This window comes from Leucoraja erinacea, chromosome 1, assembly GCF_028641065.1.
Source record: "Leucoraja erinacea ecotype New England chromosome 1, Leri_hhj_1, whole genome shotgun sequence".
Lineage (NCBI taxonomy): Eukaryota > Metazoa > Chordata > Chondrichthyes > Rajiformes > Rajidae > Leucoraja > Leucoraja erinaceus.
Window position 1 is genome coordinate 96540544 of NC_073377.1, and position 21535 is coordinate 96562078.

At 42.6% G+C, this 21535-nt stretch overlaps 1 protein-coding gene across 3 annotated transcripts in view; it reads left to right on the forward strand.

Annotated features, from left to right (window-relative positions):
* LOC129699805 (flavin reductase (NADPH)-like) overlaps positions 1-21535 on the forward strand; it is a 32078-nt gene that overhangs the window by 8741 nt on the left and 1802 nt on the right. For 2 of the 3 annotated variants that reach the window (XM_055639915.1, XM_055639905.1), the window contains 3 exons: positions 772-914; positions 1225-1426; positions 4676-4843. In XM_055639915.1, coding sequence (XP_055495890.1) covers positions 780-914; positions 1225-1426; positions 4676-4843 — 505 coding nt within the window. In that variant the 5' untranslated portion in view covers positions 772-779. Of the gene's footprint in view, positions 1-750; positions 915-1224; positions 1427-4675; positions 4844-21535 lie in introns of all 3 variants that reach the window. The other variant, XM_055639926.1, reaches the window with a different exon arrangement.

The following is a 21535-nucleotide window of genomic DNA, read 5'->3' on the forward strand; positions in this document are numbered from 1 at the left end:
CCACTGAATCCTCCATTTTCTCCCCACTCCTCTCTTTCCTCTGCCCCTCCACAGCATTGGTGTACATTTTTCTCCCACTACCCTAGTCACCCTACTCATTTCCTCTTCTCTGTACACTCATCCCCCTCCCCAGGGTCCCCTATTTCCGTTTTATTCACCCCATTTCCCATTCCCCCCCTGTCCTCTTCACCCATATCCCTCCTTCTGGCTTTATATTTCACTCCTCCTCTTTCCTTATCTGACACATGGGATATTGTGTCCCCTTTTCACCTCTATTATTTGTCACTTACACCACCCATCTGCCAATCAAACACCCTCCATACTTGTATCCACCTATTACTTTGGGGCTTTGCGCACCCCACCCCCCCTTTTCAGCTTTCACCCCCCCCCCCCCACTCCTTCCCCCTCCATTCTATCAAACTGAAGAACGGTCCCAACCCAAAATGTCATCTGTCCATTCGCTCCACAGAGGCTGCTTAACCCGCTTAGTTCCTCCAGTCTTATAACATTTTACGCCTTTCTCTAAAGCCAAAATCCAAAAGTGAGTATCTTAGATGCAGCAGCCTGCAGCTCCCAACTTACTTCTGGCAACATACATACATGTAGTTTGGAGTGGAGTGAACATGCGAGTTCTCATAACATAATTGAAGTCGGAACTGTGAAAATGCATTTGGGATGCACAAGGAAGTTATTAGTCTGTGTAAAAATTCATTTGAAATTCTAAATAACCACCATCTGTTAATTGTGTAGCTTATTGTTTGTCTTTTTTAGACTGAAGAATGAAAGTCTTGGTGTTTGGTGCCACAGGCAAAACAGGCCAGTTTCTAGTGAAGCAATCCCTGCAGCAGGGTCACATGGTGACTGCTGTGGTGAGGACTCCCAGCAAACTCACCATTCATCATGACAACCTGAAGGTACTTTCTGGCGTCATAGAAATTTCTGTATTCTGCAATTTACATTTGTATATTCCTCAAATTGGAAAATTATACTGCTTCGAATTCCCTCTATCTATATATCTATATATCTCTCTATATATCTATATATCTATCTATATATCTATATATATATCTCTATATATCTATATATATCTCTATATATATATATATATATATCTATATATATATATATATCTATATATATATCTATATATATATCTATCTATATATATAACAATTTGCAGCCTGGTACAAACTGTATCTTATACATTTATCAACTCTTTTGCAGGTTGTTCAAGCAGATATTTTCTCCGCCGACAGCCTTGCGGAGCACTTTAATGAGCAGGATGTTGTCATGTCCTGCCTTGGTTTCCAAATAAGCATATTTTCTCAAGTTACTCAATATACAGAATCCATGAAAGCTATTACTGCTTCAATGCGCCTGGCAAAAGTGAAGCGAATTATCGCAATGACATCCTGGTACACACAAAGTGAGTCCTTAGACCATTATGTATGTGCAATGAATTGGAACACATTGGAATGTAACACATTATGTAAACACATCACGATAGAATTGCAATATTATTTCTGTTGATAGGTAGTGAATATAATGTGAATGTTCTATTATAAATGGAGTATAGGAATTTCAAATGGAAAAATGTAGAATTTAAACACAAAAATGTGGAGTAACTCAGCGGGACAGGCAGCATCTCTGAAAAGAAGGAATTGGTGGTGTTTCAGGTCAAGACCCTTCTTCAGACAAAATAGAATGGAAAAATTATAATGGAAAAATAATTTTGATACCTACCTGGCCGGTTCAATTATTCAATGATACTTTATTGTCACATGCACCTAGGTAGATTAAATTGCTTACCAGACCTCACCTAACAGTATACAAGTGTCACCATGTTTCTGGTGCTGATAAAGTTACAACGGTTCTCCAAAAGTCCTTTCTTCCATCCCTATCTTCTGCCTGCTGCCGCACATATTATGGAAGGAAACTGGTGCACCCGAAGGAAACCCACACGGTCACAGGGAGAACATGCAAACTCCACATAGACAACACCCGAGACCAGGATCAAACCCAGTTCTCTGACACTGTGAGGCAGCAGCTCTACCAGCTGTGCCACCATGTTGACCCCTAGTTATATTTTCAAAATTTGTGGATGGCACAAAATTGGTGCAAGAGGGTTGGGAATTATTTTGAATGTGGAGGAAAATGGGAACAAACAAGAGAATGGCATTTGTAAGCTTTCCATTTATCAGGTGAATAATTGACAAATTTAATGTGAATAAAAGTGAATGCGATTGTTACGTTTTTGAAGGAAGAATACAGAGGCCACACCTCAATAGGAGTTCACATGGCTGGAAGAACAAAGGAATGGAAGAAAACTGAATGGCATACTGAGAATTAATAGTGAAGGATATATGTGCGGTATTGCAAGTCTATCAGTGGCTGCAAACAAGCACAGCATATGGTGCATTGACTTTAATGGGAGTTAAGTAAATGGAAATGGCAAGAACTCACTGTTGTTATTTACATTTTCATAAAATTTGCAATTTGTATTCATTTATTACATTTAAAGACTAGATAAAACTGTTTTAGCCAAGCCACTGTCCATGGATATATGAAGTAATAATACCGTACAATAAGCATCATCTGAAAAGTAAAGTTATAGTAGTGAGAACATTACCGTGAGAACATAAATAATACATACAGCACAAACTATTAGTTCAAGGGAAATCTGAACACGCTGGAATTGCTCAGCAGTTTGGTCAGCATTATGGAAGAAGGATGGGTTAATATTCCATTTGAAATGTGATGTGAGGACTGTTCTTGACTAGTCATGGGGTCTTGGGTGAGATAGCAAACTGGATACAAAACTGGCTTGGTAGAAGGAGGTAGAAGGTGGGAGTGAACGGTTACTTTTAGATTGGAGATGTGTAACTAATAGTGGACCACAGTGAATGGTGCTGGAGCCTTTATTGTTTGTCATATATATTAGTGACTTTGAAGAGAATGTAAGTTGGTGGCATAGTGGAAAGTGAGGAAGATTATCCAAGGTTATAACAGGATCTAGATCTACTGGGAAAGTGAAGATGGGGAATAGCTGATGGCACTTATCTCAGATATATGCAAAGTTTTGGGAAGTTAAAGAAGGCCAGGACATACCCAGTGAGTGGCGATTTCCTGTGGAGTGTTATTGAACAGCAAGATCTTGGGGTACTTGCACTGTTGCTTGAAAGTGTAGATGAAGAAAGGCATGTGGTACGCTTGCCTTCATCAACCATGGCTTTGAGTGTTGGAGTTGGGACGTCATGTTACAGTTGTACAAAACGCTAGATGGGCCTGAGTTGGTGTATTGTGTGCAGTTCTAGTCACCACACTATAGGGAGGATGAAATTGAGGTAGAGATTGTGCAGAAAAGATTGACAGGAAAGGTGTCTGGACTGGAGGGTTTGCATTGTAAGGAGAGATTGGACAGGTTGGGACTGTTGTTCCTGGAGCAAAGGAAGCTGAGGAGTGACCTTATGGAGATTTATAAAATCATGAGGGGTAGATAGTTATAATCATGGGATTAACATAGATAATCACCTTGGTTGACATTGATAGGTTGATCCGAAGGACTTGTTTCCATGCTGTATAAGCTCTATACATATATCTATGAAACCTTTAGTCAACAACGTTGACCCTCCTATCCTTGCTTTCTACTGCAGTCAATGTGGCTTAGAAATAATTCCGTGCCAACATGTGGTTTGCACATGTTTTTTTTATCGCACTCCATGCCCACAAAATATGTGCAGTAGTTTGGGTCTTACATGGACAAAGATCTCTCCTTCATCTCCTCCACCATCAAGCAGTAGTGGATTGCGAAGTGGGGAAGTTGCACAAGACATAGATCTGAAGTAAGGGTAATACAAAAATTGTTAGAGAGAGAGAGAGAGAGAGACCAGGGATCGGTCGGTGCACAGAGTAAGGTTGGGTATTCAGGTTGGGTATTCAGTCAGGTTTATTTTTTTCTCTCTTACAAAGACACTTTTTTTGCAATAACGGTCTCAGCCAGCTCCCTAACCTGAGGTTGTTTATATTGTCACAATGCTGCTTTTATTTTGTTGTAATTAAAGTTCATTAATATAGCCTTAATTATGAAAGATGTCTTTGCCTTTCTCTATTCGGATTTCATAACTCAGCATGTTTCCTTATCCTTCCATTCATTTCTCATGAGTGTATTCACATAGTCCCTCGTATACAGAGACTCACATGATTTACAAGTATTTACATAGTATGAAAACAACTATTTACTATTCTATATAAATAATTTATTTAAATCATTTATACAAATAGTAATATATATATATATATAAATGTTATTTGTATAAATCATAAATGATTTCTATAAATTATTTATATAGAATAGTAAATAGTTGTTTTCATACTATGTATATATGTGTGTGTATGTATATATGTATATGTATATATATGTGTGTATATATATGTGTGTGTGTATATATTACAAAGTATGACATCAAGTATTAACATAGTGCCCTTATATACAGAGAGACACATTATTTCTGCTATATTTGGTGATAATTCAAGTTAGTTTGGAGAAACAGCATGGAATCGTGCCTTTTGGCCCATCAAGTCCACATTGACCATCGATCACATAATGTTTGTGTATTCTCATGACACGGAAGGATTGTGGAGCTTTTTCAATCAAAGCCGTGTCCATGTTTTACAGCTGAGAGTGCACAATCGGCCTCTTGGATGGTGCGGTGGCTGCTAATCCCCATGATCCGTACCTTACTGAACAACATGTATGAGATGGAAAATTATTTGACCGAGGAGTGTATGGATCTGGATTGGACTACAGTCAGACCTCCGGAACTTCAGAATGCTCCAGAAACAGGTTTAAATCTTGCTTTTTCAATTCCATTCACCTCTATATAGTTTTCCCCCAATGTTGCCTAATTCCCATCTATGAATAAGCATCTTTTCACAAATTCATATGCTGTTCACATAATTTTCCAAACAAAACAATGATTCTGTGATCTCGATATTGTTGGCAAGCTTTAGTTTATTTTTTTTATTTTGGAGATACAGCGTGGAAATTGGCCCTGTGGCTCGCTGAGTCCGCGCTGACCATACATGTAGCAATGTTACAAAATTTTGAGATTTAAAAAATCAAGTCTGCAATTTATCCCATCAGATAAAGCATAACAATAAGTTTAATTTGACACCTAATTCACTTTCATATCTCAAGTAATAAAAATGTTATGGCCATTTTCATACTCGGAAATTAGCATCTTGTTCCCTATTGATTTTCTATGGACATAACAAAAAAGCTGTGATCGAGGACAGTCAAAAGCCCATAACCTTTTTAAAAATTAAGAGAACTGAATGAAATTTTCAGTTATCCTAGATTGAACCATTCTGAAACAAATATAAAATAATCTTACTTGGAGGACCTGAAATTAAAGCATATAATTAGTTAGTTACCCAATTGTAGCTAATTTCAGACTTCAATTACTAGATCTAAACATCTATCAATTTCTTAATAAATGATTAACATTTTTAAATAGCCTAAGTGTCCAAATAATATTCACAAATAATTCACAATAAAATTTTTAAATCTCATTTACATCAATTTATAGGCCAAATGGAAGGAATTTAGTGTTCAATTGCTGTAAATTAAAGTCCATTTAAATAGCTTTCTAGTGGGTTCCTGTGAATGCGCTGGTTTAGAACGTTCACATTGCGCTGGATTTGTGCCCTCAAATGCCCAGAAAAATACTGCGGGATATAAAGATCCCAAAATGAACTATTCGCTATAGAAATCTTTATATATAGGGTTCTTAAGAAGCCCCTTTTAATGTAAAAATAAGGTACATACCTTTAATTGTTTGCTTTATAAAACCCTGGGGCTGCGAGAGGTCGCGGGTTGAGAGAGTGATTTTTAAACTACTATAACTATTATACAAGGCCATAAAAACTAATAATACCTTTTGCGACGGGGTCTTCCAGCGATTTTCCGTTAATGATTTACTAGGCTGAACATTTTCGATTGCAACAGCCTAGTAAAAATCGCGTTTTAAACCCGCCCCCTCTAAACAGCGCCAGAATCGCGCACACGGGGTGGGGCAGATACTCAGACACAATTCAGGTAGGTTTTGTAACATACCTAATACATGTGGTGTGGGCACAAACGGCGTCGGGAAGAAGAGGAAAAAGGTTCTGCAACGCGAGTTAGAGAGTATAGGAAGAAGACTGAAAAGCAGGACTTCTAGGGTGGTTATCTCTGGTTTGCTTCCAGTATCTCGTGCTGGTGAGGGCAGGAACAGGGAGATGGGGGGGATCTGAATGTGTGGCTGGGGGGCTGGTGCAAAGAGCAGGCATTTAGATTTATAGACCACTGAGATCTCTGCTGGGGTAGGGGTGACCTGTACAAAAGGGACGGGTTACACCTTAACTGGAGGGGGACTGACGTTCTGGCAGGCAGGTTTGCTAGTGCTGCACGTGTGGGTTTAAACTAAATAGCGGGGGGGAGAGGGTTGACAAATTGGGAGTATAAAGATGGAGTTCAAGGGGAAGTGAGTACAGGAAAAGTTACAAAATACTCCTGAATTAATGGGAAGGAAAGTTTGAGAGGAGATAAGAGAGTAAGTGGCAATAGTGACCGGTGTGAGTGGGAAGGTGAAAACTGGTTGAAATGTTGTTTATGAATGCGCGACGTATGAAAAATAAAGTGGATGAGCTTGAGGCTCAGTTAGAGATTGGCAAGTTTAATGTTGTGGGGAATTACAGAGACATGGCTGCAAGAGGACCAGGGCTGGAAACTGAATATTCAAGGGTATACGTCCTATCGAAAAGACAGACAGGTGGGCAGAGTGAGTGGGGTAGCTCTATTGGTAAGGAATGAAATCAATCAATCCATCAATCAATCAACCTTTATTGTCATCTTGCAAAGCAACAGTTGTACAGTGCAAAATGAGAAGACGCTTCCCAGGGAATACCGGAGCATCGCACATGAAACTTAAAACATTTCACACGTAATAACAATAAAAACAATCCAGTTCCTGATGAAACAGTAAAAATAGTTAAAAGCAGGTAAAACAGCAACATTAAAATACAGTAATTAAAATGTCCAGGGCAGCTGATTTGAGTGGCCAGTGCCAGAGTTATTAAAATGTCAGTGCAAAGCCGCAGAATCGGGTGACTGAGTACAGAGTGACTGTTTAGCAGCCTCACAGCCTGTGGCAGGAAGCTGTTTAGCAGTCTTGTAGTCTGGGCTTTGATGCTACGGTATCTCTTGCCTGATGGCAGGAGATCCAGGTGTGTGTGGAGGGGGTGCAGTTTGTCCTTAGCTATTCTCAGAGCTTTTTTCAGACAGCGGCTCTGGAACAGTTCTTGTACCGAGGGTAGGGAGACGCCAATGATCCTCTCTGCTCCCCTCACTACCCTCTGCAGAGCCTTCCTGTCTGAGCAAGTCCCATGCAAGGGCTGACATAGAATTAGGAGATGTAGTGTCAGTATGGATATAATTGAGGAATTGTAAGGCCATAAAGACCCTAATGGGAGTTATCTACAGGTCCCTAAACAGTAGCCTGGATGTAGGGTGCAAGTTGAAACGAGTTAAAATTGGCATATAGCAAAGGTAATGCTACAGTTATGGGAGATTTCAACATGCAGGTAGACTGGGGAAAATCAGGTTGGTACTGGACCCCAAGAAAGGGAGTTTATACAGTGCCTCCAACATGGATTCTTAGAGCAGCTTGTATTGGAACCTACCAGAGAGAAGGCAATTCTGGATTTAGTGTTGTGTAATGAACCGGATTTGATAAGGGAACTCAAGGTAAAGGAGCCATTAGGAGGTAGTGACCATAATATGAGAGGGAAAAGAGAAAATCGGAAGTGTCAGTATTACAGTTAAACAAAGGGGACTATGGAGCGATGAGCGAGGAGCTGGCCAAAGTTGACTGGAAAGATAGTGGAACAACAATGGCAGGTATTTCTGGGAATAATACAGAAGGTGCAGGATGAGTTTATTCCAAAGAGGAAGAAAGATTCCAAGGGGAGTAAGAGGTGACCGTGGCTGACAAGGGAAGTCAAGGACAGTATAAAATGAAAAGAGAAGCATAACATAGCAAAGATGAGCAAGAAGCCAGAGGATTGGGTAACTTTTAAAGAGCAACAGAATATAACTAAAAAGGCAACAAAGTGAGAAAAGATTAGGTACGAAGGTAAGCTAGCCAAGAATATAAAGGAGGATAGTAAAAGCTTCTTTAGGTATGTGAAGAGGAAAAAATTAGTTAAGACAAATGTGGGTCCCTTGAAGACAGAAACAGGTCAATTTATTATGGGGAATAAGGCAGACGAGTTGAACAGGCACTTTGGATCAGTCTTCACTAAGGAAGACACACGCAATGTCTCAGATGTACTAGTGGCCAGAGGACCTAGGGTGACTGACGAACTGAAGGAAGTTCACATTAGGCAGGAAATGGCATTGGGTGGATTGATGGGACTGAAGGCCAATTTTTGGCTTGGCTTGAAGTTGAAAGGCACTTCTTACTGCAAATGGTGGCTTGGGTGCTTTGGCTTGAAGTTGAAAGGCACTACTTACTACAAATGGTGGCTTGAAGTTGAAAGGCACTACTTGCTGCAAATTGTGGCTTGGGTGCTTTGGCTTGAAGTTGAAAGGCACTACTTACTGCAAATGGTGGCTTGGGTGCTTTGGCTTGAAGTTTAAAAAATTCACCACTCTCTCTGCTGCACCTGTTGGAGGGAGGGGGAGGGACTATAAAACCAGGAAGTAGTGTGCCTCACTCACTCCCTGCAAGATGGATGAAGCCAAGGGTCACGTCTCTCTGAGCTCTGAATAACACTGAACAATGTCTACACAACTGAGTACCCTTAATGTGGTTTGAAAATGAAAATATGGTTTGTTTGAAGTAAAAGGCACTACCTGCAAATGGTGGCTTGGGTGCTTTAGCTTGAAGTTGAATTGCACTATTTACTGCAAATGGCAGCTTGGGTGCTTTGGCTTGAAGTTAAAAGACACTACTGCAAATGCACTTACTTCCTGTTTGCACTGTATATTGATTTAAGATAAAATGCTACCACTTACGGCTGTGATTTTTGGCCATCTTAGTCCCCCCCTCCGCTGAGCAGGTGCAGAGAATTCTTCCCATCAATGAAAAATAAAAGTGTTATTAGTGTTTAAAAAATGTTGAGAATCTCTCTCCTGTCAATCACGCCCTGAAAGCCACACCTTTCCTGGTGGGAGGGGGAGGGGTTATAAAACCCGGATGTGTGGGTGTGGCTCAGTCTCTGCATGATGGGGGAGGGAGAGGTCGTGACTCTGTCTGAGCTGTGAACCAACTGAACACACTGAATATCTACTGAACTGTGAGTTTTGTGTTTTGTGTGGTTTTATGGTGGTTTCACCCTGCATGAAATGGTATGAAGCTGCATTTGAATTTGGTGGCCATGGATCCAGCTTGAAGTGGTGGAATGAAACTGCACTTGAATTCGGTGGCCTTGCACCCTGCTCATAGTGGTAAGAAACTGCACTTGAATTTGGTGGCCTTGCACCCTGCTTGAAATGGTAGGAACATGGATTTGAATTTGGTGGCCTTGCACCCTGCTTGAAATGGAATTTCAAGGAATAGTCATGAGTCAACTGCCAGCCCACCAGCCGTGAGTGAGCTGCCAGCAGATCAGGCTTGCGGGAATGAGCTGCCACCCCAAGAACCCATACCAGCACTCCAGAAAGCCCCCCCACTGGCCACCAATATTGGAATTGGTGGAGAGGTGGAATATTGCGTTGGGGGACCAGCCCTCCTCCCGTGTGAACATGGGACCCAACGGGTCCCACTTAGTCTAGTAAAAGATAAAATAGCGGCACATTTGGATAGCAGTAACAGGAGTCCACGAGATCTGGGTGTCCTTGTACATCAGTCACTGAAAATAAGCAGGCAGTGAATAAAACTAATGGTATGTTGGCCTTCATAACACGAGGAGTTCTGAGTGGAATTTTCTGTCTCAGAAGGTGGTGGAGGCCAGTTCTCTGGATGCTTTCAAGAGAAAGCTGGGCAGAGCTCTTAAAGATAGCAGAGTCAAGGGATATGGGGAGAAGGCCGGAACGGGGTACTGATTGTGGATTGTGGATGATCAGCCATGATCACCGTGAATGGCTCGAAGGGCCGAATGACCTACTCCTACACCTATTGTTAATTGATCCGCGATTACCGTACTTTAACACTGTCAACTAGTATCACTTCACTAGGCAGTGAAGAAAGCGAATGGTATGTTAGCATTCATAGCTAAAAGATTTGAGTATAGGAGCAGGGAGGTTCTACTGCAGTTGTACAGGGTCTTGCAGAGACCACACCTGGAGTATTGCTTACAGTTTTGGTCTCCTAATCTGAGGAAAGATTAGCCATAGAGGGAGTACAGAGAAGGTTCACCAGACTGATTCCTGGGATGTCAGGACTTTCATATGAAGAAAGACTGGATAGACTCTGCTTGTGCTCACTAGAATTTAGAAGATCGAGGGGGGATCTTATAGAAACTTACAAAATTCTTAAGGTGATGGACAGGCTAGATGCAGGACGATTGTTCCCGATGTTGGGGAAGTCCAGAACAAGGGGTCACAGTTTAAGGATAAGGGGTAAATCTTTTAGGACCAAAATGAGAAAAACATTTTTCACACAGAGTGGTGAATCTCTGGAATTCTCTGCCACGGAAGCTAGTTGAGGCCAGTTCATTGGCTATATTTACGAGGGAGTTAGATGTGGCCCTTGTGGCTAAAGGGATCAGGAGGTATGGAGAGAAGGCAGGTACAGGATACTGAGTTGGATGATCAGCCATGATCATATGAATGGCGGTGCAGGCTCGAAGGGCCGAATGGCCTTCTCCTACACCTATTTTCTATGTTTCTATTTTTCTATCCTACACGCACTAGGGACAAATTAGAATTTAATCAAGCCAATTAACCTGCAAACCTGTACGTCTTTGGAGTGTGGAAGGAAACCGGAGCTCCCGGAGAAAACTCTCGCAGGTAACGGGGAGAATGTACAAACTCCTTACAGCCAACACCCATATTCAGGATCCAACCCGCGTCTTTGGCACTGTAAGGCAGCAACTCTACCGCTGCACCAACAAGCCCTTTTCTAAATTTGGGAATTAGATCAATTTAGAATAGAATAGAATAGTTTCTTTATTGTCATTGTAACATGAACCATGTACAACACAATTTAATTTGTACAGTTCCTATCAGTGACTGCTGTGTATATTTTTCACAATGGTCGCAGAATTAAAAAATTAAATTCTACAACTGTTTGAGAAAAGGAGGTTCTCTTCCCTTTTCTCCTTATTTGGATTAATCAAATCTGTACTTTAGGCTGTGTATGCCATACGCAAGAAGAAGAACCTAATCTGCAACTATCTCTCAAGATTTTAGACTATCCAAATAAGGAAAGTCTCCAGGCATCTCTCTTGTCATTACCCTGAGGATCTTGTAAATCTCAAAATGCTTAAGGGGCTGTCCCACTTGGGCCACCTAATTGTCGAGTTTAGAAGAGTTTGAAAAAATGACATGTTGAAGACCTCCTTCGACTATGTTGAAGACCAGCTTCGACTGACTATGACTAACTTCGGGAAAATTGGGCACCGAATAGTGTAGAGTGAAGATCCTTTGACCTCCCTTCGACTATGATGAAGACTATCTACAACTACCTTCGACTACCCGTGATTGCTTACGACTAACATGCCGACCTACTACGACTGAACCTACGAACAAAAACGGATTGTTTTTTTCCATGGCGACCTTTTTTTACTTTCGGGCATTTTTTTAACATATTGATAAAAATGCCGCGACCTAGCTGAGGCCTCGAGTACGTGGAGACCACTCTCGAGCATGAAGGAGAGTTACGAAGACCTCCTACGACCTCATGGTGACCATGTTGCGAGTACGAGTCGAGGGCAAACTCGCCAGAACTTGCGGATTAGGTCGCCCAAGTGGGACAGGCCCTTTACCCTTCATTCTTTTAAATTGCAGTAAATAGAAGTCATCCTTAATTGAACAAGCCTTCTATCCTAGGAATCATACAAACTGATGCCAGTGTCTCTCGGGTAACTACTGCCCATGTTACTTACTGTATAACTGCAGCATGACAGCCTTACTTTTGTAGACCAGCTGCTTTATTTTTGATTACTTGTTGTAACTGCAGATTTCTGCATCTCAGTGGACCAGTACCTTCCACTCACTGACAACTTCTAATGTTTAGTTTATTTATTGTCACGTGTACCGAGGTACAGTGAAAAGCTTTTGTTGTGCGCTAACCAGTCAGCGGTAAGACAATACATAATACATAATTACAATTGAGCCATTCAAAATATATTCTGTTTTGCTCTTTCCCACCACCAAAGACAAAAGGTTGACATCTATCTGCATTATTCCAGTCATCTCATCCACTTGCTCAACCTATTTGAATTATTTTGTAGAATTCTTGTGAAACTCCCTGCTCATTTCTCCATCTTTCTTTGTTTCATCAGCAAACTTGGATGCATTCTATCCTGTCAATTCACCAAAATAATTTGTGTACATTTTGCATTGCTCAGAGCTCTAAGGTCATACAATAACAACTGTAACTAATGCATTGAATTCTACCCTAGAAGGTTTATCTTTTAAATGGATATTCCTGCATCTATCCACTCAGAGCAGTAACAAAGCTCAAAAGGTTTGCACATTTTACAGCAAATGCAGAAAATTTTAATGAAACTGAAGTGATAGAAATATGCAGGTGAGCTGGATCACTGCTGGATGCCCTATGCATGGTTTGGCACTCTTTCACCATGACGCTGTGCCTGTGCATGAAGTGTGAGTGGGCAAAGTTCCCACTGATTACAATCAATAGAAACTTTAGGTGCCGTGTAATGAAAGGGCTTGATGATAGTAATCAAGGTATTCTTTATTTCATTGAATCTCTATTAAGTGATATGATCTCACATTTTTTTCAAATTGTGGGCTTTAACTAGGAATCACCAATTCTGTCAACACACTGACCATCATGCAGCCTAAATTGATTTGATTAAAGCCGTTTTATTCGGATCTTTTACAAAGGCATTTTAAATCCAATTCCACCAGCTGTCATATTCGGATGGACTATTTTGAGAGATGATAATTTATCACTGGAGTTTGACTGGGAGAAAAATGATTTTGTGGTAACAATTCATGACATTTCTGGCTGACGTGGTCATTTTATCACAGCAAACTGGCAGAGAACTGCCTGCATCAGATAGGTAATCTACAGTATCACCTCATCTTGCAATGTGTTTGAAATCCATGCAAACTAAAATGGAGTGGAATGTGAAATAAGTTATGGGTCTGACCCTAATCACTTTAAAGCTGGATGTTGTGGGATAATTTTTCCACTGAAGTCAACAGACTGAATTGTTGAAATTTTGGCCCGCTGAGAAGAGATAATGAATTCTGCTGCATAAAAGTGGCATCTGTTGCATTTTCAGATACTCATAACATCACCGCGGATAGTTTCAGACTTCACACTCACTCCTTCATTTGCATTGATGAATGTCATGTTTTGCTGTGAAATGTTAATTTGTTTTGCTGTACTTTACTAGGAGCTTTTCTCAAGCATAATCAAGTGTATCTCATTTGACAGACTTAAATTCCATAACTATATTATCTTTTTTATGTTGGGCATCCAACATTTTGTTCCGAAAAAATGTACCCTAGGTTTTCAATGCCATCCTGTGCTCCTTCCCATTTTGAGCAGCCCTGGGCCAGTGACGCAGTGAGGAAGCGACACTTTTTTTCCAAGGCGTTTTTGAGAATACCAAGTAAAGCTGTGATGGAGTTCAGAATATCTCAACTGATTTATTTTTACTTTATGAGGGTTCAATCAAATTTGGGAAGGGATGAATCAGTTTTGTGCTGTTCTTAAGTTCTTAAAAATTAAACTTCATTGACATCGGATGACGAAGCAATACTACAGTTGTTAAGAAAGGGTTCTGAAATGTTCTTGATAGCTCACCTGCATTGATATTATGTGATTTTTGTATGTTAGCAAAACACATGTATTGGTGTGCTCTACACATGGACAGGATTGTCGCCCATATGTTAGATTCAGCAATCGGAGAAGCATTTGCTGGCACTGCAACCTTGCACTGTGAGAAGCACCAATGTTTGATTCATTTTTGTATGTAGCACATACAGGTACTTCTCATAAAGACTCATTCAATGCTCTAACACAATTTAAATGTCTTCTTCAAATTATATGAATATCTTGTGTTTGACCACGATTTCCTCAAACTTTGTTTTTTTGACATGGCTAAACTGACAATTAGTTTAGAGAGGAGGAACTTATTTAAACATTTATGTGCGAGTGTTCTTGAACGTTTACTCTTGCTACTAGTCTGCAAATTAATATGCCCTGAGCCTGAATTACTGCCCCATCTGGGCAAACAGGACAAGTTAAGACATTCTAGAGATGGTCTGATTGCACTTGCGCAGTTAAGATTGGATTAAGAAAGGTCACCGAGAATATAAATGCGGATGGGAAGAAAAAGTCTGGTAATGACAAAATGGAAAGAATAAAAATGAACTATGAAATAAAAGAAACAAATTAAAACTTGACATATCCACGATGCTTAATTTAGGGTTTGGGTTCAATTTAGGGATCTGGTGAATATTATGGTGCTCAGCTCAGAAATGAGATAATTTATCATTGGTAATACTTGGGGTTACAAAGAGAACAAAGAAAACCGAGATGAGAAGAACTTTTTTTCACGCAGAGAGTGGTGAATCTCTGGAACTCTCTGCCACAGAGGGTAGTTGAGGCCAGTTCATTGGCTATATTTAAGAGGGAGTTAGATGTGGCCCTTGTGGCTAAGGGGATCAGGGGGTATGGAGAGAAGGCGGGTACGGGATACTGAGTTGGATGATCAGCCATGATCATATTGAATGGCGGTGCAGGCTCGAAGGGCCGAATGGCCTACTCCTGCACCTAATTTCTATATATTTATTCCATTTACTGCAGAATGTTTTTACTGTGTAGCACCCATTTACCTTTAGTTGAACCACAAAGATGCACAGGGCAGGTTACATTGGTTGATTGGAATTCCTGCTGTGAGCTGTCGGTACATAATTTGTGATGGAAAATATCGTTATTGTTTCTTCAATGAGAAGTGTTTCAATATTGCCACAGTTGTCAGTTGCACAGCCCTGCATTGTGACACGGCCTTCCTGTTATTCAATCCTGTGTAACAGGAAGGTGGGAGCAAAACAACTGCCCACCATAATACTGAAAGAACCAAACCCTGCCTCTGGCTGTCAAAACCATTCTGAAATATTTGAAAACTTTACAAAACTATTAAATTAAACAAATAGAAATAGATTGAAACACACTCAAGCAATTATAAACGTAGGATCTGTCACTTCCTAATGCCTCCCAGCAGTTCCCCATTGACATCCTGGGAGAGAACTTACTGCAGCAGGTCTTGAGCTGGCATAGGTGCTTCAAGCTATCTGTGCAGTACATCTACTCTGCTATAGGGCAGCATAAATGCAGTTGGGAAATTGCCTGCAGTCTCCAGAGTTACTTTATATTATCTTGCATATGAAACCACAGGCAGCTCTGCATGGAAAGGGAAATGTGATTGTATGCGGATATCCAGGATCAAATCTGTGATTTAGAATCTGGATTTGCAATTCAATTAAATAAATATAATATTGGCTTCTGGGTTTTGGATCCCTAAGATGACTTTAAAAACGAGAGTGGAAATTGGAGGTGTGCTCTATATTCAATGGCACACCACTGATTTTTTTCCCCCCTGTATCTGGTCAGGAGTAGCAGTAAAATACATTTTCCAGCTATGTGCAGAAGCCAGCAACGTGTGTTGTTGTTGTTGATGCTCTTCACCCATTCTTGAGTCAGACCATGACATCGAGACTCTAGTGTTGCGATGTGAAGGAAGATGGCCGACAGTATCAACGTGGGTTTGAAAGTTCCTTCCACACAGTTTATAGAGGTGTCGGGTTGCTGTAGCCTGTATTTCTTGATGTCTGTATTTCAGTGTTTCTTGATTTTTGAGATTCTCTTTCCAGAACCAGGGGCCACAGTCTTAGAATAAAGGGGAGGCCATTTAAGACTGAGGTGAGAAAAAACTTTTTCACCCAGAGAGTTATGAATTTGTGGAATTCCCTGCCACAGAGGGCAGTGGCCAAATCCCTGCCACAGAGGCCAAATCACTGGATGGATTTAAGAGAGAGTAAGATAGAGCTCTAGGGGCTGGTGGAATCAAGGGATATGGGGAGTAGGCAGGCACGGGTTATAGATAGGGGACGATCAGCCATGATCACAATGAATGGCAGTGCTGGCTCGAAGGGCCGAATGGCCTCCTCCTGCACCTTTTTTCTATGTTTCTTTTCCTCTTTGTTTCCTCAATTTTAGCTTAGCACAAGAACGAGCACTGCATCTTATGCAGGAACACCACACAGGTCAATCTGGTTCCTGTTGTTCCTAGTGATGTATGTAAATGTTGAAAACTCTGCTGGGATGGTCCAAAACAGTCTTTGAATCTCTTTTTCTGTCGACCACATGATCAGTCAGCTCTCCATAAAGCAGCTGCTTCAGTGTTCTGCTTTCAGACAGACCAGTGGTATGAATATTGATTTTTCTAACTTCAAGTAACCCTTGGTTACGTGGTACCCATGGTAACTGCTTTTATAAGGTGGAGATTGACAGATTCTTGATCAATAAGGGTGTCAGGGGTTATAGGGCAAAGGCAGAAGAATGGGGTTGAGAGGGAAAGGTAGATCAGCCATGATTGAATGGCGTAGACTTGATGGATGGAATGGCCTAATTCTGCTCCTATCACTTATGAACATCCCTCCTAATACATCCTTCCAATGTGATTAGTAATTCTTTCAGCAATGTGTAGATGATGGGGAGGTACGTCTGGAACATAATCTGTGCGTCTGGAACCTTGTCTTGCCACTTGATGGGAGGTTTTCTACAGAGAGCAGCCACGTGGAAGTGGTTCAGCTGCTTGTTATGTCTGATGTACACTGTCCACGATTCATAAGCATAGAGCAACTCCCTTTACAAATACATGGTTGGGGTAGCTGAGGTGGAGAGCTACAAAATGGTTTTGTCCAGGTCTTGGAGTCAGTATAGGAAATGGTTAAATTGCCTCATTCTCTCAGGAAATGTTGGTTTCCTGAATTAACTGCAACCATGATTAAGGCACCAACTTGCTATGACTTTACTATTCATGTCCATGCATTTGAGCAACCCTGAGCTTTCAATTCCTACGTGGGTCATTCCCGCCGGGCGAAGTTGTGCGGCATCTTCTTTACACAGGTAAAGTTGAGTAGGAAGGAACTAGAGATGCTGGTTTAAACCGAACATAGACGCAAAAAGCTGGAGTAACTTGAAAAAGACTGTGCAAAAACATGAATAAGACGTAAGTGCAAACACAATTGGAAAACTTTGTGGTGCAAGAGTTGGTCTGTTGCTGAGGCAGTATCAAAGTTGTGCAGGTCTTGTCAAGAACCTGATATTTGTAGGAAAGTAGCTGTTCCTGAATCCGGTGAAGTGAGCTTCTGTTCCTCCTGCCTGATGTTAGATGCAATGAGGGTGTTGCCCGGAAGTCAGGGATCCTTGATGATGAATGCCACCGCCTTGTGGCAGCGCTTCATGTAGATCAGGGGTCGGCAACCTGTGGCCCACGGGCCAAATCCGGCCCGTAACCCAACATCATCCGGCCCGTATGCATATATTTTTTTCCTCAATCGTCTGGCCGGCAGACTTCCGTCATCTCCGGTACATGGAATGTTTAAGAAAGAACTGCAGATGCTGGGAAAATCTAAGGTGGAAAAAAATGCTGGAGTGAGTCTCCAGCATTTATTTTTCTACCTCCGGTACCTGGGAGGTGATTTTTGGACCGAGGGTCAGGTGAAACACAGGCCCATTGCTCTGCGTGAGGCCGGTCTCCTCCTCCCTGGCCCAGGCGCGGTGACCAAAGGAAACCTGAGCTGGAGGCTGCAATGGCTGAACGCCGAGCTCTGGCTGTACCGCATCCTGCGCAAAGCCGCCGGCACGCCGTGCACCTTCTGTGTCTGAGATTCACTGTCGGGATTGGGGTTGTCAGTAGGCCGGGGATGAGCGAGTATGATATTTGAGCTCAGTGCTCCGGGTGGCATCCTTGAAGGGGCGGGATCCATGTGTACACGTGATAGATGTGGCCCGCCATCCGCTCACAGACGTGTGTCCTGGCCCCTTGGCAGAAAAGGTTGCCGACCCCTGATGTAGATGCTCTCCATGGTGGGGAGGACTGTGCCCATCCAAACACGGAGAAACACAACCAGTTTTACAGTTTGTAACAATGTATCCCTCTTGGGATCGCACTGTCCTGGGCCAACAATTGGTCTATCAGGAACCACCCTGCCTGAGGTCATCTTTTGCAGGCCCTGATTTGTCCTGGTCTTTAATTGCTCTAGCCCCCCCCCCCCAAATCAGTCTGAAGAAGGGTCCTGATCCCAAACTTCACCAATTCACTTTCTCCAGAGATGCTGTCTGACACGCTGAGTTACTCCAGAAATTTGTGTTTCATTGGGATATGGAGTCGTGCGGTTCAGGCCGGAAGGCTGCAAGACTCGTCGGTCATGGTAGGCCTTGCCCTAGACATCGCTGGTCGGTAGGGTTGCCAACTTTCTCACTCCCAAATGAGGGACAAAAGGTCAAAATAAGGGACAAATTCTCGACGGCATAAAGTACAGAAGGCCTTCGTCAAGTCAACACTGACGGGCTTAACCCACGTCTTTTTTTGCTTCTCATTGTTGTTACAGCTGCACAGTCTTTTCTTTTTTGCAGGTTGATCCATATTAGCACATGCTAAACCGACCGAACACCACCAGACGTTACTGAAACGTTTTGTTTTGGCAGGAATTGGCAAAATATAGCGTACAACTGATGCACATAAAGCAGCCTGTGATTGGATGACAGGTGAATCACTCGTGCGTGGCGTCAACAGCACATGCAACACACACACACGATGTTGTATCAGATCTAGGATCTGTCTGTAAGCGTGCCCTCTGGTGATTACAGAATACAGATGCTCCTCGACTTACGATGCTTCAACTTGCGATATTTTGACTTTACGATGGTGCATAAGGGATGCACATTTAGTAGAAACCATACTTCGAATTTTTAATTTTGATCTTTTCGACGAACCAGGCATGCATCTGATGCACGGAAAGTGACAGGACGTCAACCAAGTCACCAATTCCGGACAATTCGTTGACCAACTTGAGCAAGTTGGCCTGGGTGCTGGACTGCACACAAAGCCCAGCTGGTGGGCCAGCTGAAGAGTTTTAGAACATAGAAACATAGTTTTGGCCCGGGCCGCATGATGTTTTGCGCAAAGTCTGGTGTGCGGGCCAAAACTTCTCAGCTGGCCTGCCGGCTGGGCTTTGTGTTCTGCTGCACACGAAATCCAGCACCACATCCAACTCGTGAACTGATGATGGGCCATGAGAAGGATGGGTGGTGTTGTCGGCGGTAAACGAAGGTCTGAAGGTCGGACAGCTGGCCGGGCTGCTGACTGATGGAGCCGTGGGCGAGGCGCTGCGGCTGCACTCCATGGGCTGCACTACGTTGGGATGGGTGAGGCAGGGCCGGATGGTCCCGACAGTCCCCTCGACCCGAGTAGTAGCAGTCAAATAAGGGTCATGGATGGTCCCGTATGGGATAAACCAATTTAGCCCAATATACGGGATGTCCCGGCTAATACGGGACTGTTGGCAACCCTGCTGGTCGGGTCCGTCTAGGTTTGAGAATGGGGTTGGGAGATCAGTTGTTCCTGGTAGACGGAAGATTTTCAGACCTGGAAGTAGATTGACCTGTAGTACGAGACACGAGGAACTGCAGATGCTGGAATCTAGAGCAAAACACTAAGTGCTGGTGGAACTCAGCAGGTCCGGCAGCATCTGGGGAGGGAATGGGCAGGCGGCATTTCAGGTTGGGACCCTTCCGAATGGAATTGGGTCCTGACCCAAAATGCCTCCTGTCCGTTCCATCCCCAGATGCTGCCTGACCACTTTGTGTTCTGACCTGTAGTGTGTTTGCTGATCTAACCGTACATGGCAGCCTTGCCAACAGCCTGTCTCATCCCTTTCTTCTTTTGTTGTTTTTAGTCTGTTTTTACTTGTATGTTTTAGTGTATCGTTAGTTTTTGTATTATGTGGAGACGGCGGTGCGGGACTTTTTTTATCACTTCCCTCGACGGTGATGCGACTTTTTCCGTATCGTATCTCCGTCTGTACTGTGTCCTAACATAGGCGGTCCCTATGTTAGGGATCGACTTCGGGAGCTCCAAGCACAGGAGCTTCGACCGCCCCGATCACGGAAGCTTCGACCGCCCCGATCACGGATCAGCCTCAATCGCCCTGATCGCGGGAACTTTGATTGCCCTGACCGCGGGAGGAATGGAGGAAAGAAGGTAAGAAGGTATAGGTTGGGTAAAGTGAAATAAAAGGTCGCCAAAAAAATAAGATGGACGTGCTGCCTGCACTGGTGAGGACTTGGAGGGAGTGCCGTGAGTGCAGTGATCTCAGTGTTTGCGGGGACATAACTCCATGAGGACATCCCGGAGTCTAGTGCGAGGGTGGACGGCTTTCTGACTGTTTGGGCGGGCAGGGACTGCAGAGAGAATGACAGCGGTCGTTACAACTTTGGTCACATTACGGTGAAGTAGCGTGTGTGTGGCCCGGACATTGAACTGATGGCTGTGGGTCTCCGCTGTGTGCCCTGGGGATTCTCACACGCCGCTGTGGTGGCTGTTACACTCTATGTTTAATCTTTATGTAGTTTTGTATCTTGTTGCTTTTTTTTGTATGAATGTATGACAAACCAAATTTCACTGTACCTCGGTACACGTGACAATAAAGTACCATTGATCCATTGAATGAACTCTTGTTTTGAGTTAATTGACAATGTCTACAGTTGGCGCTGGCACTAATTATCTATCTAATAGACACAGGGGAGGAGACTCTAAATATGACATTATATCTCTGTCAATCAAAGATGGAGAGACAGGCAGAGTTGCTGGTCGAACTAAAAATACCTCTGAAATTTAGACTGACTTTTTAATCAACAGGTGAACTATGAAAAGGACAACATTTTGATCATATCCCTGTAATCTTCTCTGGCCTTCAAGGACATGGCAGGAGAGAATGAAGATGATTCCTCAGATGTCATTATTTCCCAAACATGCATATCACAGAATGCACATTCACATAAATGCGTAGATCCACTTAGTAAGATCATTCACAATATGAGAAGACTACGAGTAGCCTATGACTTCTTCACACCCTGCTTCCTGTCAGGACTCTATCCTGGCTCAGCACTTCAACTTCCCCTCCCATTTCGAATCCGACCTTTCTGTCCTGAGCCTTCTCCATGGCCAGAGTGAGTCCCACCGTAAATTGGAGGAGCAGCACCTCATATTTCGCTTGGGCAGTTTACACCCCAGCGGTATGAACATTGACTTTTCCAATTTCAGGTAGTCCTTGCTTTCT